The sequence below is a fragment of the Aythya ferina genome, assembly GCF_964211825.1.
Source record: "Aythya ferina genome assembly, chromosome: 3".
Lineage (NCBI taxonomy): Eukaryota > Metazoa > Chordata > Aves > Anseriformes > Anatidae > Aythya > Aythya ferina.
The window spans coordinates 58,486,111-58,512,879 of record NC_140298.1 but is presented as its reverse complement, the minus strand read 5'-3'; the positions used below and the strand labels follow the sequence as shown (position 1 = coordinate 58,512,879).

The 26,769-nt window shown below is 34.2% G+C and overlaps 1 protein-coding gene across 1 annotated transcript in view; it reads right to left on the bottom strand.

Annotated features, from left to right (window-relative positions):
• Nucleotides 1-201: 201 nt before the first annotated feature.
• The window catches only part of BCKDHB (branched chain keto acid dehydrogenase E1 subunit beta), a 123,000-nt gene continuing 96,432 nt past the window's right edge, over nucleotides 202-26,769 (bottom strand). Inside the window, exons 10-11 of the mRNA XM_084514529.1 lie at nucleotides 5,782-5,934; nucleotides 202-557 (exon numbers count right to left, since the gene is read on the bottom strand). Coding sequence (XP_084370655.1) covers nucleotides 5,794-5,934 — 141 coding nt within the window. The 3' untranslated portion in view covers nucleotides 202-557; nucleotides 5,782-5,793. The remainder of the gene's footprint in view (nucleotides 558-5,781; nucleotides 5,935-26,769) is intronic.

Genomic DNA, 26,769 nt, shown 5'->3' with positions numbered 1-26,769 from the left:
ATGATAATAAGTATTTGGGACCGCTTTACATGAAGCCAACTCTACTGAAAAGCAGCTAATGGCACAGGTTAAAGGAGGTCTCAGTCAGACCAAATGCACAAGTGGGTCTGGCTGTCCAAGATTTATTTTGTTGCAAATACAATTGCATTCAAATAACTTCTTTGGGTTTTCCCAAAACAATAACAAAACCAAGAGACAACGTGTGCATAATATGTTTTATTGAATAAAATCCCACTTCTAATATTTACACAATTAAATTTTAACCTAGTGAAGTATTGCAATGTCTAACATTCATAGAACATCTGGAGTTATCTTTAAATACATCTGACACCACTTATTATAGCAATCACCTGTCCATCACTGATTTCTTAATTAATGAGGATTTGAACTTACTGAAAATTAACCTAGATAAATATTAAGAACAGTTGAGTTCAGAAAAAAATAGTTTGCTATGTGAATTCCAAAACCTTAGTGTTTTGGAATTAGTAGTTCTTAGTAGTTCTTAGTGTCAAGAGTTATGAAGAAGACTTCAGTATTTTCCCATCTTCTTCTTGTCTCTGCAGAAGAAGATAAAAGAAATTACAGATCTTAAGGCTGAACATAATATCCACAATTTAAAGACACAACACTCTCCAAGCAAGGTAATCTTACTTTTAAAATTTATTATGTCCTCCCTGGTATATTTAAAATTAAAAAATAAAAACAAAACAAACAAACAAAAAAGATGTTTTGCTCCAGTGTGGCTAACTATGCAGATGTGATGTGAACACCATCCTTGTCCACTTAATTCAAGATAAAAATAGTAAGCTAATTTAACAAGATGTTTACTTATTATGTATTAAAATTGTTATCAAAAGTTAAAGCTGCCAAAGTAGATAGAAATTAAAAATGCTGCAACTGATGTCTAGTGTCACGACAATACTAATTACTACCATTTATACAAAAACTTTATGATGAATTATCTTCCATTCTGCTCTAGTATGTTAAACAGAGTCATGTGTTGTTTGTTAAAGCTCTAAGAGATATTCTATCCATCTGCTATTACAGTCATGAGGGGTCTTGTAGTCAACTGTAGTCAATATTCTTATTTTTTTGTTGTTGTTTAAAAAAACAACAATATTAATTATTCCTGATCTTGCATGGATTCTTAGGAAGACTAAGACTTAGCAAGACTAAAATCCCTAAGTATAGTCTTGCAACAGCTATCTTAACAGATAGCACTAGTAAGACTGTTATCTTTTATCTGGATTGCTCCCTAGCTGTGAATAAGATATGATTTACTGGCCATTTTCATGCTTTTTGCCATCCAGCAGGAAAACATTATAAACCAGGAATGCTGTGTTCTATTCAAGCCTCTGGAGGTTGTTTATTCTATGGGTTGCAGATGGTGCAGCATGAAAGGCAGGCTGCCTAGCCTGCAACATTTAGGATTCTGTGTTGAAAAAAACACGGTAGTTAGTCTCAGGTTAAAAAGAAATGATCTTCCATAGTCTCTCATTTTATTCATCAAACAGGGAGGAGTGATATTTTTCCTGTGCCTCAAAGTTAATATTTATGAGGCACAGCCTAAAACATGAAGAGTAACTGCCTTCAAAGAACAGCTACAAACCTAAGTATCTAACAGGTCCCTTCCTGATTCCCAGGACAACTTACTGGCAGAGAAAGGGCAAGCCTTGCTGTCATTTGCAAGCCTCTCCCAACTGCAGCACTGGTTCTGAGCAAAATATGTTGGATGTTGACAATATAGGCTTCCCAGAGATGTAGTCACAGCACCAAGCCTGTCAGACTTTAAGAAGCATTTGGACTGTGCACTTAGTCATATGGTCTGAATTTTGGGGTAGACCTGTGTTGAACTCAATGATCTTTATAGGTCCCTTCCAACTCGGGATATTCTGTGATTCTATGATTGACAACACCTCAAATACATGCTTGAAAATAAAAATAAATTCAAATCTATCCCTTTCATTCCCTAACATCATTTAACCTTTAAGCACCATGCTTAAACTTTCCATAAAAAATAGTTCCACAATGAAGTTAACAGTGTGGTAATGTGATAATTTTAGAGGCTGAATTTGTAACAGCAATGTTGTCTCTACACACACCTCACACACACACAAACTCATAGGCAGGTGAACTGTTAACAGCTTAAAAATTAATAATTTGACAATAAACAAGAATATGCAGATGTGGTCAAAAAAGCTGCAAAGGTAACAGAAAACCCCTTGGCTATTTGCTACAGCCGCACCTTAATATGTTTGTGTACCATGAGAGTGTATCTTATAACATTGTTTGTTACGTTCTTTCTGTTCCTTCTTTTTCTCTCTCTTTTTTTTTTCTTCCTCCTCAAATGAGCACAGACACCATTCCAGCTATCCAGGAAATGTGTATCCATCTTAATCTCGCTTTTTTTTTTCTCTTTATCTTTTCTTCCAACTACAAAGAGTTGTCTGGAATACAGCTGCCTACCTGGAAGCTATTTCTCTTATAACTAACATAGCTATAAATTTTAATAACTAAGAAGCTGCTGAAAGATACAGATTTTGCTCTTGCCTGTCATTGGCAAGCTCTACAGTACACACTGTCAAACTGTCTTTGAGCAGGAAAATGATCTGTACTGTCAACCTCAAGATAAGCAACTATGTGTGTGTGTGAGACATTGTCAGCACAGGTTGAATAAAACCAAGTATACATTAAGATAATAAGGCTATGTTCAAAAATGACTGACTGTAGCATCCAGCTTGAGACCCTGCATTAGCCCCAGTCACAACGTAGTGAGTGAATTCTCTATCACTTCAAGCGAAACTTCTGTATCAAACTAAAGAGATGTCAGGCCATCTGAGAAAGGACAATCCGATATATGCCACAGATGTATTTGACAGCTTGTTTATTACTTGCTTTTTTTCCCCTACATCCTGCCTGAAAGCAATGGATGAAGCAAGTTCTAGTAAAATGCCGATTAAGAGGAATAAAGAAGAAAACAGCCGGACATGCCACCACATTGCATTCACAGGAATGACTTGAAACATAAGCAAAGCAACAACGTTTCCAGCTTTGCCATTTCTGTAACTCAAAAGCCAGCCCTGTATCTCTCTCCACCACAGGGAACTACTAGCTCCTCTTTCTCTCCAGCAGTATAACAAGAAGGGGCCCAACTTCTCCAACATGCAGAAGAATTATGGTCATCTTCAAGTCCACACAAACTGTAGCACCACTTCTGAGAAGATATGCCCATCTTCCTGTATATGACGTGATTTGTAAAACACATTAACCTCATCAGTCCAGACTGATATCAAGTAACCTCACTATTTAACGTTACACTCAGTACAAGAAGCAGCAAATGCTCGAACAATGCTTTCATTCTTCAAAGACATAAAGGTACTACCCTACATGCAAACTCTGAGGAGCAGATGGTGGAATGGAGATCAACTGAAATGCTGTGTTGGACAAGCACGTAAGACCAAGTACATAGCAGAGCACACAAACAAATAATGCAGGTGACTTTTCCAAGTTTTAGTCAATATTACCTTCACAGGAAGGTTTAGCATAAACTTCAAGTGTAGAAATTGGACTGTGTGCAAATTCACTGCAATCACACTTCTTTCTTCTCATACATCCCTCACATTAGCATCCAACGTAGGGGGGTAAATTAAGTCTCTGAACCACCCATTTTTCCTTGTTTTGTCTGCCTCTGTTTACATAGCACTAAGAATATCTGGTCTTTTGGGTTTGCTTTGGAATGGAAAAGATTAGAGGCTAACTAGCATGGCCCAGTAACTTGCCTGAAAGAGTACAGACATCTCATTCTCTTTAGGACAGCTTCACTGACTGCAGTGCAGAGGTGCAAAATGAAAAAGAAAATAACTCTCTAACATGTTCAACTCAGATAAAAGGCAAGGGGAATTGTGAAAAAGACAGCATTTACCTCTACAAAAGAGTTTACAACATTCTTCAGTTTTAAGCCTGAAATGCTGCAGCATGTCAATAATGTGTGATTTTGGAGAAATATTCTAAGTGAAATGACATTATTTTTTTGGAGATGCTGTCTCATTGGTAGCTTTCCCATGTCACAAACAGGAACTCAACTTTCAGCTACCATGGGAAACAAAAATAGTGAATGCAAAAAGTCATCCTGAAACGAAATATGTGTACAAATGGGATTAACATTAAGGTATTGACCATCTTCTCTGCCGGGTTCTAATTTAATTCACAGCTTTACGTATAGATAGAGTGGACACAAGAGGGCGCCCCTAATATAGGGCCTACCTTGGACCGCGGTCTTCAGTGTCAACAGCTACAAATCCCCTTTACATATTACAAGATCTCCTTACTCCAGATGCAAACTGGCCAGTTGGTTTTTCGTGTGTTTTTGGTTTTGTTTCTCTTTTGGGTTTAGAATTACAAGACCCATTGAGTCTCAATGTCAAAAACTATGCTATTTGATCTTTTTAATTAAAGGAAGTTCAGAAGACAATGGATATATTTCCTGATGATTAAACTTGGGTCTTTAAACACAAACTTTTATGAGAACAACACCCAATACTTTCTGAAGTCATGGTTGGCCAATGCACAGCTGAATACTTCTTAGTATTATATTAGAATGAAATCAAAGACTAAGACAATACAGACTGTGATTAATGAACACGTAATATAAATAAATTACTTCACAGACTAGATGCCTGGAGGGCTCTGCAAAGAGAAATATCTGTATGTGATCAGATTACCTAAAAGTTATACAGAAGAATGTTTTTTAGATTAAATATTAAATATAAGCCTTATAACCATATTTGAATAGAACTGCAAAACATTGTAAATGCTTCACACATCTTCAGTGCTCTGTGTATCCTTGTAATGCAGTGCATATATTCAGTGTAGATCAAGACTTACTAGTACCTCACAGGATTACAAGACAACCCTGAAGAATGAAAAATCATACAGTTTAACAATATGCTTTGCCTACGAAATAACTGTCTTTAAATATACTTGATCTTACTTTTCAGGATATAAGACATTTAATTTTCTGATCAATTAAGGAAGGTAATTCATTTCAAACGCTGACTTCCATGGCACTACTAAAAAATATTTAGACACTTTTCAGACTGAAGGCCCAAAGTCACGTCCCACTCTACTCTGCCCTCTTGAGGCCCCACTTGGAGCCCTGCATCCAGGTCTGGGGCCCCCCAGCATAACAAGGATGTGGACCTGTTAGAGCGGGTCCAGAGTAGGGCCACAAGGATGATGAGGGCTGGAGCACCTCTCCTATGAAGACAGGCTGAGAGAGCTGGGGACTTTCAGTCTGGAGAAGAAGAAAGGTCCAAGGACCTTTCACTGTGGCCTCTCAGACCTTAAACAGGGCTTATAATAAAAGATGGAGAGCAACTTTTTACATGAGCAGATAGTGTTAGGACAAGGGGAAATGGTTTTAAACTAAAAGAGGGGAGATTTAGATTAGATGGTAGGAGGAAATTCATCCCTCAGAAGTTGAGGGACTGGAACAGGCTGCCCAGAGAAGCTGTGGATGCCCCATCCCTGGGGGTGTTCAAGGCCAGGCTGGATGGGAGCCCGGGGCAACCTCGTCTGGTGGAAGGTGTCCCTGCCCGTGGCAGGGGGGTTGGAACTAGATGATCTTTAAGGTCCCTTCCAACCCAAACTATTCTGTGATTATATCTGTGATTCTTGTTAAAGAAAAATAAAGGAGCAGTACCTTATCCCCAGACCTTGCAATCACCCTGTTGGAACATTTTACAGGTAAAGTGTCAATGTAAGACATCGTTCATTTCTCACCTGTATTACTGATCAGTAGTTAATCATTTTTCGAAGAGCATCATAGCATTTCCATTTGTCTGGGATGTAGAAAGGCTCGAAGATGTGAGGGAAAGGAGTGTCATAGCCACAGACTCTTGAAATAGGAGCCTCCAAATTCAGAAAGCATTCCTCCTATTAACAGAAACATAGAATAAATGTTAGTGAGGCCATTATTTGCAGGAGTCTTGCATCACAAATTGAGGTCAAATGAACTTTGCCAGACTGACAGTCCTGGAAACTGAAACCTTCTATTTATATCACAGCATAAGTATTCCAGACCAGAACATTACTTCCTTTTGCCCACAGGTCCATATTAAAATAACAATTTTCTATTAATGTTATTTTCATTTTCTACATGTGTGCCGCATTAAACTGTACGCAGGTTATATTTAGTACATCTGCTATACATCCAGAAAAATGCTGCCAAGAAAAAAATATTTTAGGAACAAAGGAATAAAGAGTTTCTTTCCTGTGCCACTTTTAAACAAACAGAAGAATTATGTAACCTAAGAGTGCACGTTATTTGTTGGATACACAAGTATCATATTTAAACTTCTTTGAACCCTTAGGTAATTAAGGCTCTGTCTGAGAAGTGCTAAGCAGTCGTGGAAATTATGAATTTGAACTTGAATGTATTTCCACATCTCCAACTCTTGAGTCAAATCTATGCTCTACACAAATAAACACAACTTGTGTTCTGTTCAGAAATCAGATTTGGCAATTGGGAGAGTTTCTTTACTCATCCTACTAAGGCACAAACTTTGCATCACATTAATCTGAAAATAACCTGTGGAAATACGTGTAAAGTGTTACCAGCTTTAATAACCAAACATACAGGGGGGTCTCAAATAGAAGAGCGAAGACATGGACCATGACAACTGGCAAAACGTGGACGCAGTAATACTTCCGTGAGATCAAATCAATGTCAATGCTGATTATCATCTCATTTTCCCCCACATCTTTAACATGTGTGTCTACTTTCCAGAGCAGACAAATGAAGAGACAAAACACATCTTTTCCTGGACTCTCCCTTACAGATCACAGCAACTGAGACATCCTGGCCAACTTCCTCTGTATTTGGCTCAACAAAATAGAAGGTAAAGTATTATCTACCAGTCCTTTTCTACCACGTACACAAAGAAAACAGTCAGTTATGCTTTTCAGCAGCAAAGTGCTAAGTACGTTCTCAAACTGATGAACTGTTTTGAATGTATGTTGCCTTGCAATCAATGGTAGCCTAACTCTTAACATACTATTCTTTCTGTACATCGTGATACATGGCAGCACAGAAGGCACTCATAACACATCATGAATGGTTTATCTCCAGCTACCATTTCTGTGCAGTGTGAATGGATGTATTTATTTGAAGTTGATGGAAGCAAAATATTCAGGAGGTTGTGAGATTGCATACAGCATTGTCACATTTAATAGCAAACTAACCCACCTAGAAAGCTTCAGAGTCTGAATGTGTCTGAGGTAAAGATATATGCAACCAGTAACAAGATTTTTTGAGATCCATTTTCAGGCTCACCCTTGCTTTTACTTGTAAAGTGAAAGATCCATGTTAGTACAAAATACTGGGAAGAAGAGTATATTAAATCCTTTACCTGTCCATGAGTCCTATAACAATGTACCACCCCAACCTGCTGGCAAGGGTATTTTTGATAGTAATCAGCCTTTACTTCTCATGCTGTGACTGACAAATAAGATAAAGCAATAGCTTTGGGAAAATTTGCCAACCCAGACCATCCATGAGACTACACCAAACCATACAGGTGTATTCTAGACCCACAGCTTCCCAGTTCCACACCCAACTGTGAGACTTTCACTGGATCACTACACAGGACAGATCTTTGTTTAATGTCACAACCAGCTCTGCGGTAATGGCCCATCCCAAATAAAGTACAGAAAGTTCACTACAGCGCACTGAAAATATTCACTGCAATATTACCCATACACTGGGCATCCATGCAGAGACCAGCCCTGTACCTCCAGTAGCCCAACCAGTCAACAGAGAGATACTGTCTGCAACTGGCGAGGTGCTATCCTCTCCTGAATCAACCCCCAGGCTTGGCTATAAGTATTAATCTCATCTTGCAAAGCCAAGTCACGTAAAATATTTGCAAGTATTTCTTTTTATGGAAGTTATCTGTATTTTATTTAATACAGAATAACAATGAAGTCATAAGACTTTTCAGAACTCCACTTCTTGTTCTTTTTCTTTATGGAGAACCCATAACTGCTGTTACAAACAATTTCATGTGGTTTTAAAGCTCAGCAATTCCTTTCAGTTTGAATATATACAAAAGTTTTGAAACTTTTACAGCTGCCAGAGCTATGTGGATTGCTTTGCCTCCGCAAAGTCAGAGAGAGTAGCTGAGATGAGCAGACTGATGTATTGCCTGATACCATCAAAAACAAAAATAAAGGTGGAAGAAATCTACAAGTCTGTCTGAGCTATTGTCTGTGTGTTGACATGTATGCACAATTCTCTTGCATTGTTTTTCTGGAGGTAATAGTGTGTGTTTGTAGAAGTTCATCTAAGGGATTCCACTGTACGAGTTAAGTATTTCAGAGGCAGAAAAAAACAGGCCCAAACTCCCAGCCAAACCTATAAAGGAATGAACTTGCACCTCACCTGACAGATGTCAACACATTTTCAAGAAGCTTCACACCCAAGTGACTTTGATTATAACAGCATCACACAAAGAATGTCACTTCGTAATAAAGTAATTTTCCTAGAAAAGTAATTTCCCTAAAAGATTGGTAAAATTTGCATTAACAATATCCTGAATAAACTGCTTACAGTTTTCAGAGTACCATCAGTCTTAAAATGTATTTTTTTCCTTACCTTGCATGCCTAATGTCATAACGTAAATCCTATAGACATATTTCACAGAGGATTGTTAGATTATTGATGCATATATTTTATGAATACAGTGTCTGAGTCAGATGATGTGTTGGTTATGGAGCTTCCTGGAATAAACCCCACAAAGGCAATGATGAGAAACAGAAATGCTGCAGACCTAGCAAAAGGAAAATGATTCAATTGACATTACTTGATCTACAGATTTACTGACAATATTTGCAAGAATATTGGTAAGAGCAAATTGCAAAGAAATGCTTCTAAGTTTTTGCTTGCTTGTTTTTAAGGCTGTAAATAAATTTGTAATCCAGAAGGTGGAGCATAAAGTTATTAGAAGAAGGTACCTGAAACCGATCAAGAAAATGCAGATTACAGCACTCTTACTTTACAATGTAGAAGTATTGTAAAGAGGCAAGAGTCTTGCTCTTGCTAGGAGTTTGGAAAATACTTGACTTCAGCATCATGGTTCTCATTCAAAACATAATGAGGTTAATGTTTTTACAATTTTCAATGTGCTTATTTTAGGATAGCCAGATTTACATACAGAATCACAGATCTTCCTGCCATATGCTAAGTATTTGGTCCCCGTCCCCCAAAAAAAGTCAGAAATCCACACATTTTGCATTTGAACAGTCACAGAAAACAGGCTTAGGAAAAGTTCATCATAAACTGACTTAGAGGGATAAAGGTTTTCGTTTGTTTTTTTTTTTTTCCCCGAAACATATAGGCTAGTTTGATAGAAGATGCTACGTCTTTATCAGCAGTGCTTTAGATACATTTAGATATGCAACAAGTCTTCTGTAGAACTGGGGCCTTTGATTATTTTGGTCTATAATTAGGTTTGGTGCCAGTTTTGCTTGAAATATAACTAACACAATTTATCAGGTCATGGGGTCAGTTCTAATCTCTGGAACAATATATTCAGACGAGTCCTTTAAATTTAAAGCAAAGGAAACTTTTTCACGTAGTTACAGATTATGAAACTGGCAGCTTGATGGCATTCATTTAACAACTGCAATCTAAGCAAATGAGATGATGCTCTTCATTAGATGGCATTATCTGGATGCTAATACAAAAAATAGTCTGTGGACATATTTCTAACTCATCTTCCCTTTGATCAGCCCATCAAAACGCCTATTTTATATGGACTCTTGTTCACAGCTGCTGTTGAAAGTTAAACTGCATGAGAAACAACGGGTCACCTGATGAAGAATATGATACTGCCTCATCTGCTGTACAGATTGTCGTGCCAGATTTTTTGCACCTGTGCAACCACACTGTAGAGAAATATAACTGACTATATTAAATATAAAACATCCAGCTCTTTTTAGGGAGTAATTAGAAGACATACATTATACAAGCCTTCCAGTACAAGTATGCTGTAGTGTTTAAAAGAATGATAGAAGATCAAAATTTTATATTTTAAACAGATTTACTCAATACCACTTGGGCGTACAAGAGCTGGTACTGCCTGGAGTGTTCTTGCACTGTAAAGGAATGCAAGGTTAAAGGCTTCAATAAGGCTCTGCTTATTCAAGAAAGACTATTAAAAATCTTAAAGGGAAATGTTTTTGAAGTAAAGTAGATATGGGGTTTCTGATTCAGTGTAAAATGCTTTAAAGTTCAGTTTTTAAAAGCAGTATGAAAGAGTCATACTCATTAAGTAGAGCATCTATTAGATTCCAAAATTCAACAGAATTATTACAACTGAAATATTTTTTTTTAGAGAAAAATGCTTAGAAGGGAACATATATGGTTATTAACAAGGATTAAAAGTAGGATTTTTATATATATATATATATATAAATGTTATATATATTATATATATATGTTATATATATATATAAATGTTATATATATATAAATATATATATATGTATATATATATACATATATATATATATATATATGTATATATATATATATAAATGTATATATATATATATGTTCCAGGAGTCTCTCCCATGCTATTCTTATTTTGCAACACTGCAGATACTCAGCAAAGATGAAGAGAGCTTAAACATTATCACATGACTACAGAGCTGCTATATGACAACACTGATTTTACAACTCCTTTTTTCACTACAGGTGTTCAGTTTCTGTAAGACAACAAACAAAAAAAAAAATCAATTTTAAAGACTAACATGAATACATGAATAGACCAAGCTGGACGGAGTTTTAATATTTCTTTTGGTGTTACAGCTGTTATAAAAAAATAAGACTCAACATAAGATTAAAGTCAATTATATAAGACAAACTGTAGGAAAATTCTGAGGCAAGATTATTTATTTTTCTGCAGACAATAACTGCGAAATTTAGACCCAAGAACTAAGCAAAAGTTTAGTTCAATTGTGAATTTTCTGTCAACAAGAATTTTGAATTTTGTCATCTGTAGAATATTAAATGATTTATCTTTTTAACTATTTATTCAAATAATATTTCAGAAGGAAAATATTAAATTTTTTCAGCTGTGTATTATCTACACATAAGAATGAAACGAATCCTACTCTAGGCTAGTAATTAGCAAGATGAGCTCATTTATTTAGTTATTTATATTGAAATCTAGATAAAGATTTTCAAAGAGGCAGTTGATAAAAGCCAGTTCCATAAAAGGTGGATTTCATGCAACAACATCAATGCTAAGTACAGATTAAGTCTTTCTTCGGTTTCTGCTTATGAAAATACACTAATTTGAACAGTTTACTTTCAAGATCAGAAAAGTTCCCCAGCTTTCATATGTCTCAATTATAGCACCGGTACTTTCCCTGACAGCTACAAGCACCAGATTCTGAAGGTTGTTAAACAGTATATGCTTTGACAACATGTGTGTGTTACATACTTCTGAACAGTCACTTCTATGAGCTGTGTAAGTGCTATACACCCGTGAGACATTTTGAAGTGAAGATATGTTTGTTTTGGTTAGGTTTTTAGAGAGCATTTTTTTCCAATGGCTTAGTCATATTTGACTTAAAATAACTATATAAATCTCCTCCAGTTAGTTGCAATAGAAATACATTTTTTTTCCTCAAAGAACAGTTATATTTTTTAATGCTTAATTCTATCAAAAAGCTTTTTGCTTTTTATGAGATCATGCTAAAAGAATTATTTTTTAACTTAGCATGGCTTGTAATGTTTATTTCTTACCAGTTCTTTGAATTTACATAATTAATATCCCATCAAATACAAATAAATAGTTTGCTGCTAAAATTATGTATTTCATTATTTCCAAATAGATAACACTTTTACTCTGAAGTAGATCAACAATTAAAACAGAAAGATCAACAATTAAAACAGAAAGAAGCACCGGTGTGTGCGTGTGTCTGTTTCATATAACTCATTGGCTTGTTACCATAAAAAAAAAAAAAAAAAAAAAAAAAACTAATGGTAAATATTGCCTCTGTGGAACTGAATCACATAAAACAATATTTATAGATGAAGTCCAATATAAAAGATAAAGTATTATAATATCAAATGAACAAGCTTATTTCCAATTAATTCATATCCCTCTTACATCCATCATGCTAAAATAAAAAATTCACTTCATCTATTTCTAATGAGCATTGAATCTATTTACAGTGAATATATTATTATTGAACACAGTACTTTTAGAATCCAGACATAAAAAACACAATGCAGCATTTTAACAGGAAAGCTTAATCCAGCCTGTTTTAAATCATCTATGAGATGTTGCATTATCATACTCATCAAAAGTTAAAATAAATAAATAAAGTAAAAAAGGAAGCTTGGTATATGACTTATTTATATTAAGATCTTTACCAGAAAGAAAAGGGCCAGCATGCAGCATGTCTGCTTTAAATATTGTCTTCATCAAAAGAAATACATACAGTGATTTGGGAGGGTACAGTGGACAAGGATACAGGTACTGAGTAATATCTAGTTCTTTTATTTAAAACACAGACACATTTAGGAAACAAATTTCTACCATATACCACATAATTAAAAGTTTTCCCAATAAATGCTGAATTAATTTGAACAAAAAGATGTTTAAAAGATGTTTAAATCGCAAGCAATGTAAAATGAAGATGATATAAGTGGAAGTAACTCTGACAATATGAAATGGAGGAACAAAAACATCTGTATGTAGTAAATCAAGTATTTTCAAAACTGTTCCCATCAGGCAGGATGCAACATTTGGTACCATGGCCATAACTGCAGTCCCGTAAAATGATGTTAGATCACTACAGCCACTATGGGGTGGCTCCATACCAACAAGCCAATGCTGTTAATACAGGCTCTTTTTCTACCATGCAGAAGTAAAAATAAATAAATAAATATATTTCAATCTTTATTTTTTAAAATTTTATTTTAAATTAACATTTTCTGGAAAGTTGCTATCTACAAAGAATCCAATATTACTTTTCCGTAATCCTTGATACGTTGCAGATACATATTTCCATGTTTTGCTCTTGGCACATCATTAGCTGATGAAACTAATGACATTGAAAGGATGTTTAAATTCCTTTAAGTCACTGAAACATGTTTATGTTGCATATTTTTCCAGACCATTTGCAATTGCTTTATATTAAAAAACAACCAATTTACTCTGTCGAGCTCATTACTTCCATTTCACAGAAAAGAATGTGCATAATTAGACAGGGAAAACAAATGAGAATAGTATTGTCTTCATTGCCACTTGTACCTCTGGGACCTGTAAATATACTGATAGAAGATTTGACCAGAAATTCAGGACTGAGTCCTTCCTATGAGCTGAATTTAATTTTTGAAATCCATATGCATTATTTTTGTAAAGTCATACCTTTTGTAGCTCACACACTGAAATGAACTGCTCACAGGCAAACAGCATTAAATTCACAGTGAATATTTCATAAGCAGTAAAGAGTTCTGTAATTTCAGGAAGGGAGAACTAAAATTAACTTCTCTAGCTTCAATAGTTTATGGATGACAGGAGACACTAAATGGCAAGTTTGTCTACCTTAGATTTTACACAGGGTCTCATCTCTATTCATTTATGCAACATAGCCCTGTTACACATGGAGAAAGTTTATATGAACTCAAGAATATCTTATTTCTTATTTTACATCTTTTGAGGCTTCATTATTTGCGTTAAGACAACACCAGTTATCTTAGCAATGTGTCTGATGGAGCTGGGTTCTCATTCATACACTGTTTTGAAGATTACCTTCAAATTTAGTTTCAGCTAGCTTCACAAATGAACGGTAATAATCTTAACAAACAACATCAGTCTTGCATTGGGTTATTAAAGTTCTCCTTGTCAAGTTTACAACACAATCACTCCAACAAACACTCATGGCAGCAGTATTAACTTGAAGCTGCTGGGACTACAGGCTTTGTCAGTGGCTTAGTAGTCCTGGTAGCAGAGCTCCACAAAAACCTTACCTAAGGTCTTTCAAATTATGTATGCTATACTTCATATATTCCATATATAGCTCTTTATAAGAGTTACAGAGTTATAATCCCATATATAACTCTTCAAATGGAAGTTACTAATTCTGTACAGTAGCAAATAACCTCACAGCACGTCCACTAGACATTATGTTATTCTATAGTAAATCCCAAGATTATTTTGCAGTTTCTTCAGACCAGTAGCAATTATGATTATTTTACACCAGGACCACATATTTTCTAAAAGCCTGCCCTAAGCCCCACAGACTCGTTACTATGCTCCAACAGTATCTGAAGATACTTACTTTATTTAATTAGCGGTATTGTTAACTCATCTGTTCAGTCCATGATCTTGAAAACCACTATACATACGTTAATACGGGTGAAAAATCCAAGTGAAATCAACAGAGCTAAAGTGCCTGCATAAAATTATGTATATGTAAAAACATTTGTAGATTGTCATTTTCCCTCATGAACAAGCAATATAATCATTTGTTAAGATTTTTCAGTGAGGATCATCTGACTTCTACTTATATCCAACAGCATTTAATCACAAAGCTTGAAATACCCTATCATTATAATCACATTTTGTACTTCTAGATCATCTGTGATCTAAATCTAAATTGTGATTCTAATCACGATTAAATACTTTGCAAGCACATCTCTTAGTTAAGCTCAACGTGCCAGAAGTGACTGGAAGGATTTACTACTGAGAGTTTTAACAACCAGTGAGTGGTATTTTTATTTTTACAGCTGTTTAGGCAGCTCAGAGATCCTTGCAAAGACAGCTTTGTCAATCTGCACATTTGGCCCAGTAGAATAGTAAAACAGAAGTACTTCACTCAACAAACTCTAATGAAATTATAAGGAAATGTAATTTCAGCTTCTGGTATTAAATAATTTAAGATATTTTATACCAAAGCATTTGCATTTGTTTTTGTTTTTTTTTTTTTTTGAAAGCATAAAATAAAAACTACTGCCATTTTGATTGACCATTGTTAAACATTCCACTATTGCAAACCAAATCAGTCAGGGAGAAGCAAGTACAAAGGAAATGATCCCTTCCGCGCATGAAGAGGTGGGACCTAGTGTTTTCCACTGCATTATTTAAAATACCATCTTTGTAAAATGATCTTGAATATGGGGAGATGGACAGGGGGGGGGAGAGGGAAGGGAGGGGGAAATATTATATTACTTGAAACAGATGTATAAGGAATTTTATAGCATATTCTTTAAAGCAAGCTGGTGTTTTTAATTTAATTTATAGATTTTATAGAACCTGCTTGATGATTCAAACCCACAGACAAAAGTATTCTACAGCAAAGTTTAAATTAGTATGTTAAATATCCTGTTATGTAATGGTAAAAATAAGTGACTTGTAAGTATAGAGAGACAATTTTTATTTTACAAAAATAAAAAAAAATATATGGAAAGAAATGCAACAAGCTTTTACAAAACGTAAAAAAAGGATTACTTTAGAAAAATATTCTAACAGTGAATGATACACTAGGGATTGAGCAAACTGAATACAGGCTGGTTTAAAAAGCATGAAAGAATTATTTTATGAAAAAACTTCAAAATTTTATAAGAAATTATGCACAACTTCCTTACAATAATTAGCTTTTCTTCTTTCCCCAAGATGTGTACTTGTTTGATAGCTTTAATTATTTTTCACTACATTGCCTAAATTGCACTGTAAAGAAAGAATGGTATTACTCTCCTTAGTCAAGACAACAAAATAATAAAAAAAGCTTTAAGGAAACAAGAAAATAATACTTTATTAATTTTTCCATCTAGAAAAAGTAAATGCAACTGTTATAATAGAACAAGAGATGTGCTGTAAATTAAATACTTTCATTTTAAGATGAAAGTATTTAATGCAACTATCAAAAAAAGCTAACATTTCATCTATTCATTTAAGAACTGCTCTAAAAATGAAGACCATGAACAATATATTTCAAAGGCTCTGAAATTTTAGTTTACTTTTATCCCAGAATTAAAAACTCAAAACTATTGACCTGATTGACCTGTCATCTGGCAATAAATTCCAGGTATAAAAACAAATGGATGGAAACTGTGAAGTACCCAGCAGCAACATTTAAGAACACAAATAGGTGCAATAGAATTAGTTATGTTTAAACACTAAAGAGACGTAAAAGTAGAAGGTAACTGTAGAGGTTAACAGTATATTCTGAAAGTCTCACTGCAGTTTTCATTGGATCGAGACCAAGTATTTAACTTGGTGCATGTTTTAGAACTGGCCGTTTTAAAAATACACATACACACACATATATACGTACAATGATGATGTGAACTTTACTTTTACATTAAATCAATTATGAAGTTCTAATTTTCACTCCAGTAATGAACTTCCTGCTGTATATGTAGAACTGTAAATCTTTTATGTAACCTAGCCCATCTCTTCCAATGTTATCTATTGCATAGAGATTTCTTAATAAAGATATAGAGTAAAAAGTGAAATGTCTACACTGCTGCCTTAGTTAACCTGAAGAAACTAGCAGAGTTTTCTTCTTTTCAGTTACACAAAGTGTCACTTAAACTACAGTTGCCATGAAAAAAATAAGCTATTGGTAATATAACAAAAAAAAGGAAATTGCAACCCATCACAGCTGAAATTTTCTCTTCCCCCAGGTGACTGTTAAATAGAAAAAATCAAAACATTTCCCTCATCTAAGTTAGGAAGTTATTTCTCTATTTATTCAGTAGGTAAATTTTTGCTGAGATTAATCTATCAACACAAACTGCATTCCAGAGGAATGGAGACACAGACAAACGGCTTTTGATATCACAAATATAAAACAGAACTATGGTATGAATGGGGATTGTTTCAAAGTTTAGAAGGACTGATTCTTAGAATTTAATCAGAAAACATCAGTCAATCTCCCTCCTCTGGAGAGAAGAAAAAAAAAAAAAAAGCCACATTATTAGATTAAAGCAGGATCCTTTAAGAATTAGGGTCTCTATGTCAATTGATTTTTTCAATATTTAAAATACTTTTGGAAAAACATTGGGCTTCTTGTTTCACCTCATATCCAGTACTGTAATTACATGGTAGCATAAACTCTAGCTACTTGCAGTCACAGAGGCTGGGATATATGACATATAATAGGGGGCATAAAGAAGAAGAAACCAAAATGCAGAGCTCTGTAGAAGTCTGAGTTTTCTTTAGGTTCTTTTCCTTTGCTGGTGGCCAAACCCACTGTTTGGCCAATTCCTGTCCCATAACATCACTTCTGGTGGCAGAAGTAAGGGATGAAGTGCAGTGATATTGATGTTCTCTTCCAGCTGTGCAACCACAAGACCAAAACACATTTTTAAACACTGATTATCCATTCAGGGAAATTCCTGCTTCCACCATCCCACGTGTCTTAATTTCTTTTACTAATTCAGACCACACCAGGCCATGTCCAACTGAGCAGCTTTTCTTTTCAGAACTTCTGAGAAAGCATAAGGACATAGGTCTTGACAAGGTCTCAGAACAGAAAGTTCAGTCTCTGCTATCACAGATGGTATCATAAATAGATCACATTTGACTGCATTGTACCATACTGCAGTGATACTGTAGTTACCGTTCTTTTAATCACAGCTCCTGCTGTATGACAAGCAATCTTAAAACATTTTTTTCTAATTTCAAGCCTAAAGTCATTCATTTGTTCCCAGTATTCCAAGTAAAAGAAGCTGTGATGGCTACCTTTAGTTACTTCCCATTAAATTTTTGAACAGGACTTGCATTCTGGTAGCCTTCATTCCCATTTGGCACTGTGAAGGTGCTCATAAAGCAGGCTCTCCATGGCACCCACCTACCCTCACAGCTCACACAGTCTGGTTTCAATGCCTTTTTTTTTTTTTTTAATACTAATCAACCACACTTCTATACAATGCTCTGCATGAAAACAGTACCTTCCACAACAAAATAAATACTTACTATTTCTACTGTAAGCATCTCTCCAAATGCTCTTGCCCTTTTATCAAAGTGCATGGTGTCGGTGGCACGTAACTAAGCAAAATGGATTTTTTGTTTTGCTCAGCTAATAAGCTATGTGGTTATGTCAAATATATATATATATTATATATATATTATTATATTATTATATATATTATTATATTATATATATATTATATATATATTTATATATATACATTTATATATATTATTATATTATTATATATATAATATATATGTTTATATATTTATATTTATATATATATTATTATATTATATATATTATTATATTATATATAAATATATATATTTGACATAATATATTATATATTATTATATTATTATATATATTATTATATATATTATATATATTTATATATATACATTTATATATATTATTATATTATTATATATATATAATATATATGTTTATATATTTATATTTATATATATATTATTATATTATAATATATATATTATTATATTATATATAAATATATATATATATTTGACATAACCACATAGCTTATTAGCTGAGCAAAACAAAAAATCCATTTTTATATATATATATATATATATAATCAGTCCCTAGCTATGTAAGCTTGTAGTTTACATTATTAGACTGCATCTTGTTTCTGCTTCTGAAAAATCTCAACATCATCCATGTTCATTACAAGATTTGAGTTTTCACTCTATTAACAGTAGGCCACCTGTGATTGAGAAATTCTATTTTTTTGTATCTAAGAAACTAAATCGATTATTAAGATCTAACTAAGTATTTAAAAAGTCTGCTAGAAGCTTCTTAGAAGTTAATTTTTTTTTCAGACCTCTATCTACTACAATTTCATCCTAAAAGTGCATCATATTTCATCATATACCTTATAGTTCTTGTACTGTCAAGATTTTATTATGTTAGGATTTGTGAGGTTGATTCTGGCACAACAGAGACTTTCTTTATAGAAAGCCTTGCAAATTCAGTAACAAATTAAGTTTAAGAAAACATCAGCCTGACAAAAAATTGTATCAGAATACAATAACTGAAGAAAACAAGTACTTTGTGTGTTTAGGATGAATTTTAGATGATGAAGAAGGAAAACCAAGGTTGGGAAAAAAAAAAAAAAAAAAAAAAAAAGAAAACAGCAGGTACAAAAGATTTTCTCATTGTGCTTGTTCTTGTTGACCTTGTATTTTGTTTTGCTTTTTTCCTTGTGTCAGCTGGTAGAAATACAGCCCACCAATTCTGCTAACAACTATAAGAAGGATTCCGTCAGACACTGTGGGCATGAGTTTACATTACTGAAGATCCAGCTTTAAATGCTTGACATTGTCCTTTGTCTTGATCAAGACAAGAAACATGTTTTGAATATCTTCTTGGTGGTTGGTTAAAAAAGAAAAAGAAAAAAAAAAGCCACAGAAGTAAAACTCACATGTAACACATTATTTTCATGGTTTGTATCCTCTGTGAATCCAGCGATACTCCAGAAATTATGGGTTTTGTCGGCTGCATATTTTCCTATCCATAGTAAAAATTAATATTATATCATTTTGAATGCTTTACAATAATAAGAGGGTAAAGTAGCTTTCTCTGAACAGTATATGATTGTTCAAGATATTTCTACTTGTTTTAGTGGTCACCACAAATTATGCACAGAGAGAAAATCTTAACTTTTAGTGGTTAATAAACAACTTCAGCCTAGAAGACCCTCTGACCAAGGAAAGCAATAGCTGAGGTTTGCTGCAGTGTGGTGAGCAAGGCATCCTGAAACTCAAGTTGCTGCTTTGCAGTTTTCTTATTGCATATAATGGTTTCCAATAACCAATTATCTTTTGAAGGATTTCTTTCTTATTTGCTATAACTTTTCTAAATAACTACTATTTGCTGTGTTAAAAACGGATGTTTTCAAGGCTTCTTTTTTCCTGCTTTTTTCCCCCCAAAATAGAAATACGATGTATGTATTTGAATTTCTTGTTTCTAATCAACCAGTCTCTAAATACTCCTCATTCTGTGCTGTTCCATGACACATTAAGTTAGTCAGCTTCTTTGAAGAAAAAAAAAGAAAAAAAAAAAAAAAAAAAAAGCAAATCAAATCTTTAATACTATTCTTAAAAATTACATAAAAGCTATGGTGGTTCAGAACAGACTGCAGAATGGTATGGAATCTACCTAGCAGACAGCCTGCCAACACTGCAAAGCAGCTAAGCATCTTTAATTCTCAGTGTCACGCGCTGCCCTCCGAAGATGTTTGCTCTTACTGACTTGACTGCGAAGCAGGCCCAGAGTGACTAAATTATGTTAGATTAATCTCACCTGAGTAACTATGTAGAATAATTCAAATCCATACCATCTCCCTGCAGTGAGCATCTTTACACAAGATCAGAGATAAAACAGTTAAACTGAATTTTAGTGGAAGTCACTAACACCAAACTGGACCAACATCAAACTTACAGTACCTTGTGCGAGTGTCCATTGGTAACAGTAAAAGGCACAATATCACTTTAAAAATCTTTTGTATTTTTCTCTCTATTCTGACCTTGTCAACTCGTAAAGGAAATAAATTTATATGGACATAATATAAAGGACAACATTTTCATATGCTGCCAGTACACAGATGGTGGAATATCTTTGGATCTTTCAAGTTTCTTGATTACATACTGGAATTCAAAGTTGGTGTAATATTCAGCTTCTGTAATGAACTTGTATAAACTGGTAAGGAAAACGTCTAACAATACACTTTTCCATGCTCGTAACACTGCACACCTCTAAACTCGTAGGTAACGTAACATTCAGAAACTGGTGGTTCCCTTCAGTAGCTCAAACACCCATACAAAAGAGAATGTCAACTCTCCCTACTCAACAATAAATTAGAGAACTTCTATCATATAGAGAATGGTAGGAGATTCTTTGTAACTTTTGAAACTATAGAATTTAATAATTTTCTTCATATTTTCTTCACTTAATGCTGTCATGCTTATTTATATGAGAAAGCCTTTTCTTAGTATTCTGAATATAGACAGTGATTAAATACATAAAGATTAGAGGATTTTGCCTCAAAGGAAATTAGGTTTCTCAATTTTAGTTTAACCAAGCAGAATTCCTCTAAAGGGAAGTTGTTAAAATGGTCTTTGAAATGCAACATTGATTAAGTAATCTTAGAATAAAAGTGGATTGCTTATTCTGTATTAGTTACTAGCTTCTTTGCTCATCTGAAGCATTCTCAAAACATGCTCACAACAAATTGCTTCTCTGAAGCATTCTAAATAAATGGGAACAATTTGCTTACTCAACTAACAGCAATATATAGTGTTACAAATGGTATTTTCAGAGGCATTTTCTGTTTTTTCACTTCTGCTCTGAGGGATTGAACACAGTATAATGCCATCAATATATCTATTAGCATATAATTGCATAAATTCTACCAACATCAATATGGTGCTTAGGGACATGGTTTAGTTGAACCAGATGATCTTGGAGGTCTTTTCTAACCTTAATGATTCTATGATTCTAAAATTCTATATGCTGTGTTTAACTCAGACGTGTGCTGCAGACTTGACACCTATCACATACATAAGAATATTTAATGTTAGTTTATATATATATATTTGGTATTTTTCTCAGCAAACTAGCATTTATAAATGTGTTTCTTAACTGGAAGAAATAAAAATTAAAAAAAAATAATTAAAAAATAAAAAAAGAGGAAGAAAATAGTTCATAACAACATTTGGCCGCTGCACAAAATGTACCTGGTCACTTTTTTCATGATTCTTGCTAAGATAACACTGAAATCTTGCACCACTCTTCACCAAGATTTTTGTTTAACTTTTTGTTGGTAGTAATTTCACATACAGACTTGGTGACTTATACTACTGATTTTTTTTATTATTATTTTTTTTGTCAATCTGTTGCAAGGGAAAAATTCCATAATCAATATGTTTTTTCAGATAATTCTGTTTTGCTGTGCAAGGGATACTTCTCTCATTATAAAAACAAAAACAGACAATTCACAGTTTTCTAGACATTCATAAGGACCTAAACCTAGCATCACCAACTTTTATACATAGTTAGAAATGCTCATAACTCCAAGGTATGACAGCTATGGAAACTACTTGCTACTACAAATGCTTTATGTCAGATATATTTGCAGTGTGTTCTAACCTAAGTATATTTATTTCAATGGTTATTTCTTTTTTAAAGAATACAAAACTTTTAATGAAACTTGAGAAAAATTGGAAAAGGGATCTTAAGCCCTGCAAAACTCTAAAAACACACAAAATGCCACTTTAGAATGACATTTTACAGAAATGGCAAGTCACCTTTATTTTAAGGGAGAAGCAAAACCAAAATTAAAAAATATTCACTATATTACCAGTCTCTTCTAGGCAGTTTGGTACATACATCAAGCAAGTTGATACAAATTTTATAATTTTTTCAGCCTCGCAATATTTACACTGTAATCTCAAAGCTTTTTCACTCTGTCCCACAAATAATGAATATACTTCATTCTCTCTGTGACCAGTTGCTATTATTTGAAATAAGGCCAACAGCCTCATATGAACTGATAGCTCAAGAAGGTCATAGCACTATCTGTAAAAATCTGTATTCTTGAGGATTGCTTTTATTACCACTTTGGGTAACCAGCCCTATGAGATAAATGCTGTCGCTGAGAACTAGTGAACCTTGCAGGCCCCAGCACCCGAAGTAACACTAGGGTTTGAATGGCTTAAAAACTACCCAATATCTTTGGAAGCCAGTGAAAAATAACTCTCAGGACAGACCTCACTCAGTTTTTCAGATGGTCATTCCTGACACATCAAATAATAGTGCCTCAGCCACATATGACTACATCTAAGCTTCTGCATTCCAATCTGTTTCAGCTCAGGTATACCTCCATTTCAGCTCAATTTATTTTTCTCTCCAAATTTTATCAATACACATCACAAGACTTGGAGTAGATCTCCACTGATAATTAGCTGCTGAAGAATTTTGACTGCACCTAACCATATGTGAAGGCATGCACTCACGCGTGCTTTCCCAGCACTAATACTGCTTCTCCAGAAGGAATACACACACTCCAGATGACCTCCCTGCACTGTCATACTCCAGATACTTTGGCAAGCTGTGTAATTTCCAATCCCCTCCCTATGCATCTTCTCTCACTCTCTGAGTAAATCAGAAAAAAATCTGCCTCTAGGAATCCCTGCAGATACAGTACACCCACTTTATCAGGTGTTGCATCCAGGCTCTTCACACATACAAAAAAAAAAAAAAAAAAAACACTTTCCTGTCTGCAGTTGTTTAAAAATGTTTTACAACTTTTTTTTTTTTTTTCCTGTAGATTTTTTTGGGAAATTACAATGGTTGCACCTTATGTAATAAGACACACTCTAAGCTAATATAGGCTCTGCAGAAGCTTCTAAAAACTTTTTATGGATTTTGTCTTAATACATCAAATGAGATATTTTAAAGACAGTGTAAAGTCACACTGAAAGGTATGCTAAAATCCTAATACATTTGGTAGTTAAGCCATACTAAAAATCTAACTACATTCATCTGACAAATTACCCTTTGGCAAAAGCAGGCTTATCCACAAAGATGTAGTTATGTCTATATTATAAAAACGAATATATAAATGCATCAACTTCTTTCTATTAAGTTGTCTATATGCTGCTACATCAGTAGGATAACCCATACAGAGCATTCACCCATTCTTGCTTCCAAACCATAAGATAATATAATTGCCTCAGAAATGAGTTTTGACATCTTAGTAAATAAATAAATAAATAAACTAGGAAATAAACTAAGGTTATGCTTTAAACAAAAGGCAGACCGCAAAGCTTTATAACCAGCTTCACCTGGCCACACGGGAGAAAACAAACTGCTTACTTTTTTTCAGATTAAAAGGCTTTGAACTAATTAACCATCGCCCTCCCCCTCCCCCCCAAAAAAAGAAAAAAAAAAATACTACCATTGTTGTGTCTGTCCTACACACCAGCATAAATCACAGGGTTCAAGAACTTATATGCACTTGTCCAGCCTATTTTTTTTTTCATGTCAGTTGGGCAAAAAATCTTGCTCCCTTTCACTAGTTTCTTATTAGTTGAAGGAATCATAGAATCATAACAGTTGGAAAAGACCTTTAAGATCATCTGGTCTAATCATCACCCTACTACCAATGTCACCCACTAAACCATGACCTGATCAGTCCTGATGATCTGAAAATCAAGTGGAGTTCTCTGAACTCTGCCCTTCCAAGAAATAGGTGGTGCTAGGAAAACAAAGACCTATGCATACCCTATGTGGTATGCAAAAAGTACAGCTTGCATTTCTCACCCTGGCTGGCAGCAGATAAGTAGGTATATGTTGGGAAGGGAAATCAGTGGGATTCTGAAGGTGAATTTTCAAAATCTCAGGCAGAAGCCTATTTGCTACCTACATCCTGTACAGGCTGGTTAAATGACATGTCCCAAGTCCCGACATGAATTTAAAAAGCAACAACAACAACAAAGCTAACAATTGGGTATTATTGGAAAGAACAGCATTCTCCCCAAGACACCCCAAAAGAAGCAGTGCCACTGAACTAGGAAACAAGTGTGAGTATGGCACCTCTGCTCCATGGCTCATCTTACAGACCAGAGCTCCTGAAGCAGAGTTCCTCCGCTTACATACATTTTATCCAATGGCTGTGAACGCAAAATAGAGAAACAGACCAGGAAAGAGATACAGATTTTCAATCAAGAATGTCACTTTTGTCAGAAATTCCATCTGGAAAGATAGAACTGCTGCCTGACAGACTACTAAAACTGAAAAAAGATGTGATGCCAGCATTTTCTAACAGAATATCTTGTCGAAGAATCTATAGCCAGCCCAAATACAGAGGCATTTTTTCTTTTTTGCTAAAGGATGAAAAGGTTGCATGTAATTAGCTTCCTGCCTGACTGCAATAATAGTTCTGCAGGGACTATCTACGAGCAGCCCCAAAACAATGGAACAGGATGGTCTTTCATCCTCCAGGTCCCAAGTGATTTCCATCTGTCATCTTCTTTCCCTACCATTATTTCCTTGGAAATAGCTACAACTTATAGATGCATTCGATTATAAGAGTCTGCATATCTTTCCCAGTTCATTTTAAAGAAAATAATGAAACTATATTAGGTAAATAGAGAGATAGTTTATATTCCTACTTGAGTATTTCATAAACGAAATGTGATGCTTGTTTCTCTTGAATAACACCAGTCAATGCTAGCCACCCAAGGGGCCTTCCAGGATTTAATTACAGAAACTTGGGCTTGCAGATAACTTATTTTCTGTGACAATGCTGCACAGTATAAGTTTAACTGTACTCAGAGCAGCAGCCAATCTTAAAATACTTTAGGATTCATCCATTTCAGCTGTCCAACAAAAGCATGGAGCTTTCACATTATAATGTGGGAGTTAAGCAGTGGGTTTTTGTTCTTTTTTTTTTTCCCTTAAGTTTTTACAGGAACACCACGTGAGTTGTCTTTGGACTCATAAACCCAAAAGCTGTTTCTTGTATGTTTTTTAGATTACACTGTTACTAGCATTTCTGCCTCCCTGATGGAATATCTTAGGTCTGAGGTTTCATGATTCAATGCGATTATATCATAAAAACTGAAAGTTAAAACAATTCATTTACACATGCATTTATGTTACTCCAAAGATTTTGTAAGCTGAGATCAGATTATAAAGCACGTGGAACTAGACCTGTGTGTTTCAGCTTCAGCTGACAGATGATTCACATTCAGTAAACTGCTTCAAAATAAGATGACTGAACTCCATTTTATAGTATGTGTTTTTTTATAATCATGAGATTATTCCCTGATCTATTTTTTACACTTAATTAATTAAATTTGGCAAAAGTACAAATGTAGCCCATGAAGTTTCCTTTGTATTATTCAAAACTGTTCTTGACTGCAGAAACCTATGAACAGCCATATAGAGGAAAAATTTTACTTTAATTAAAAAAAAAAAAATAGCATATAGAGTTTCAGATACAATATTACAACTAATGCCATAAGTTTTACATATGGAAAACTTAGGTTTCAGATTTACAATGTATTGCTCAGTATTTTTAAAAATAAAAAAAAAATGTTTTTCTGAGCAGATAGTGTCGTTTCTAATATGTCCTTTTTTTATCTATAGAATTATTTTTAACCATAGAAAATTATAAATGATAAACAGGTCAATTTAGTGAAGAAAGACTATATTTTAGATTACTGTTCTGAATTTCAGTTCTGCATTTATATTCTGTAATCTACCGTAAAAAGAAAATCTCATGCTATGAAATAGGCATGAGAATAGCTTTCAATATTTAAAGCTGTAGAGCTACTGCAAGCTACAGCACATGCAAGCAATTAGCTCAAATTGCAATCATCTTAGGCTGTGTTTATAGAAAATAAAGCTTTAAAAATACTGATTTGAAATGGTGATACTTTGCAAATATGCTTGTATACATGAAGAGAATTAGAGGTAATTTACTGTTTTACTATCAAGCTATGTAATGAAAAGGAATATACTATGATGTAATAGCAAAAACATTTTTTCTGTTGAGTATATTTTTGTAATTGTTACTAATATTTACCTAGAAAGACACCCTAAATTCTTTAATTAAATTCTTTCAATACATTCATTAATTACCATTCTGAATCCTTTCTATTATACAAATAAAAAGGTTGGCTCTAAAATGTCAGAAGATCAGAAGAAGGTTAATGTTGTGTAGAGATTAGAAACACCAGT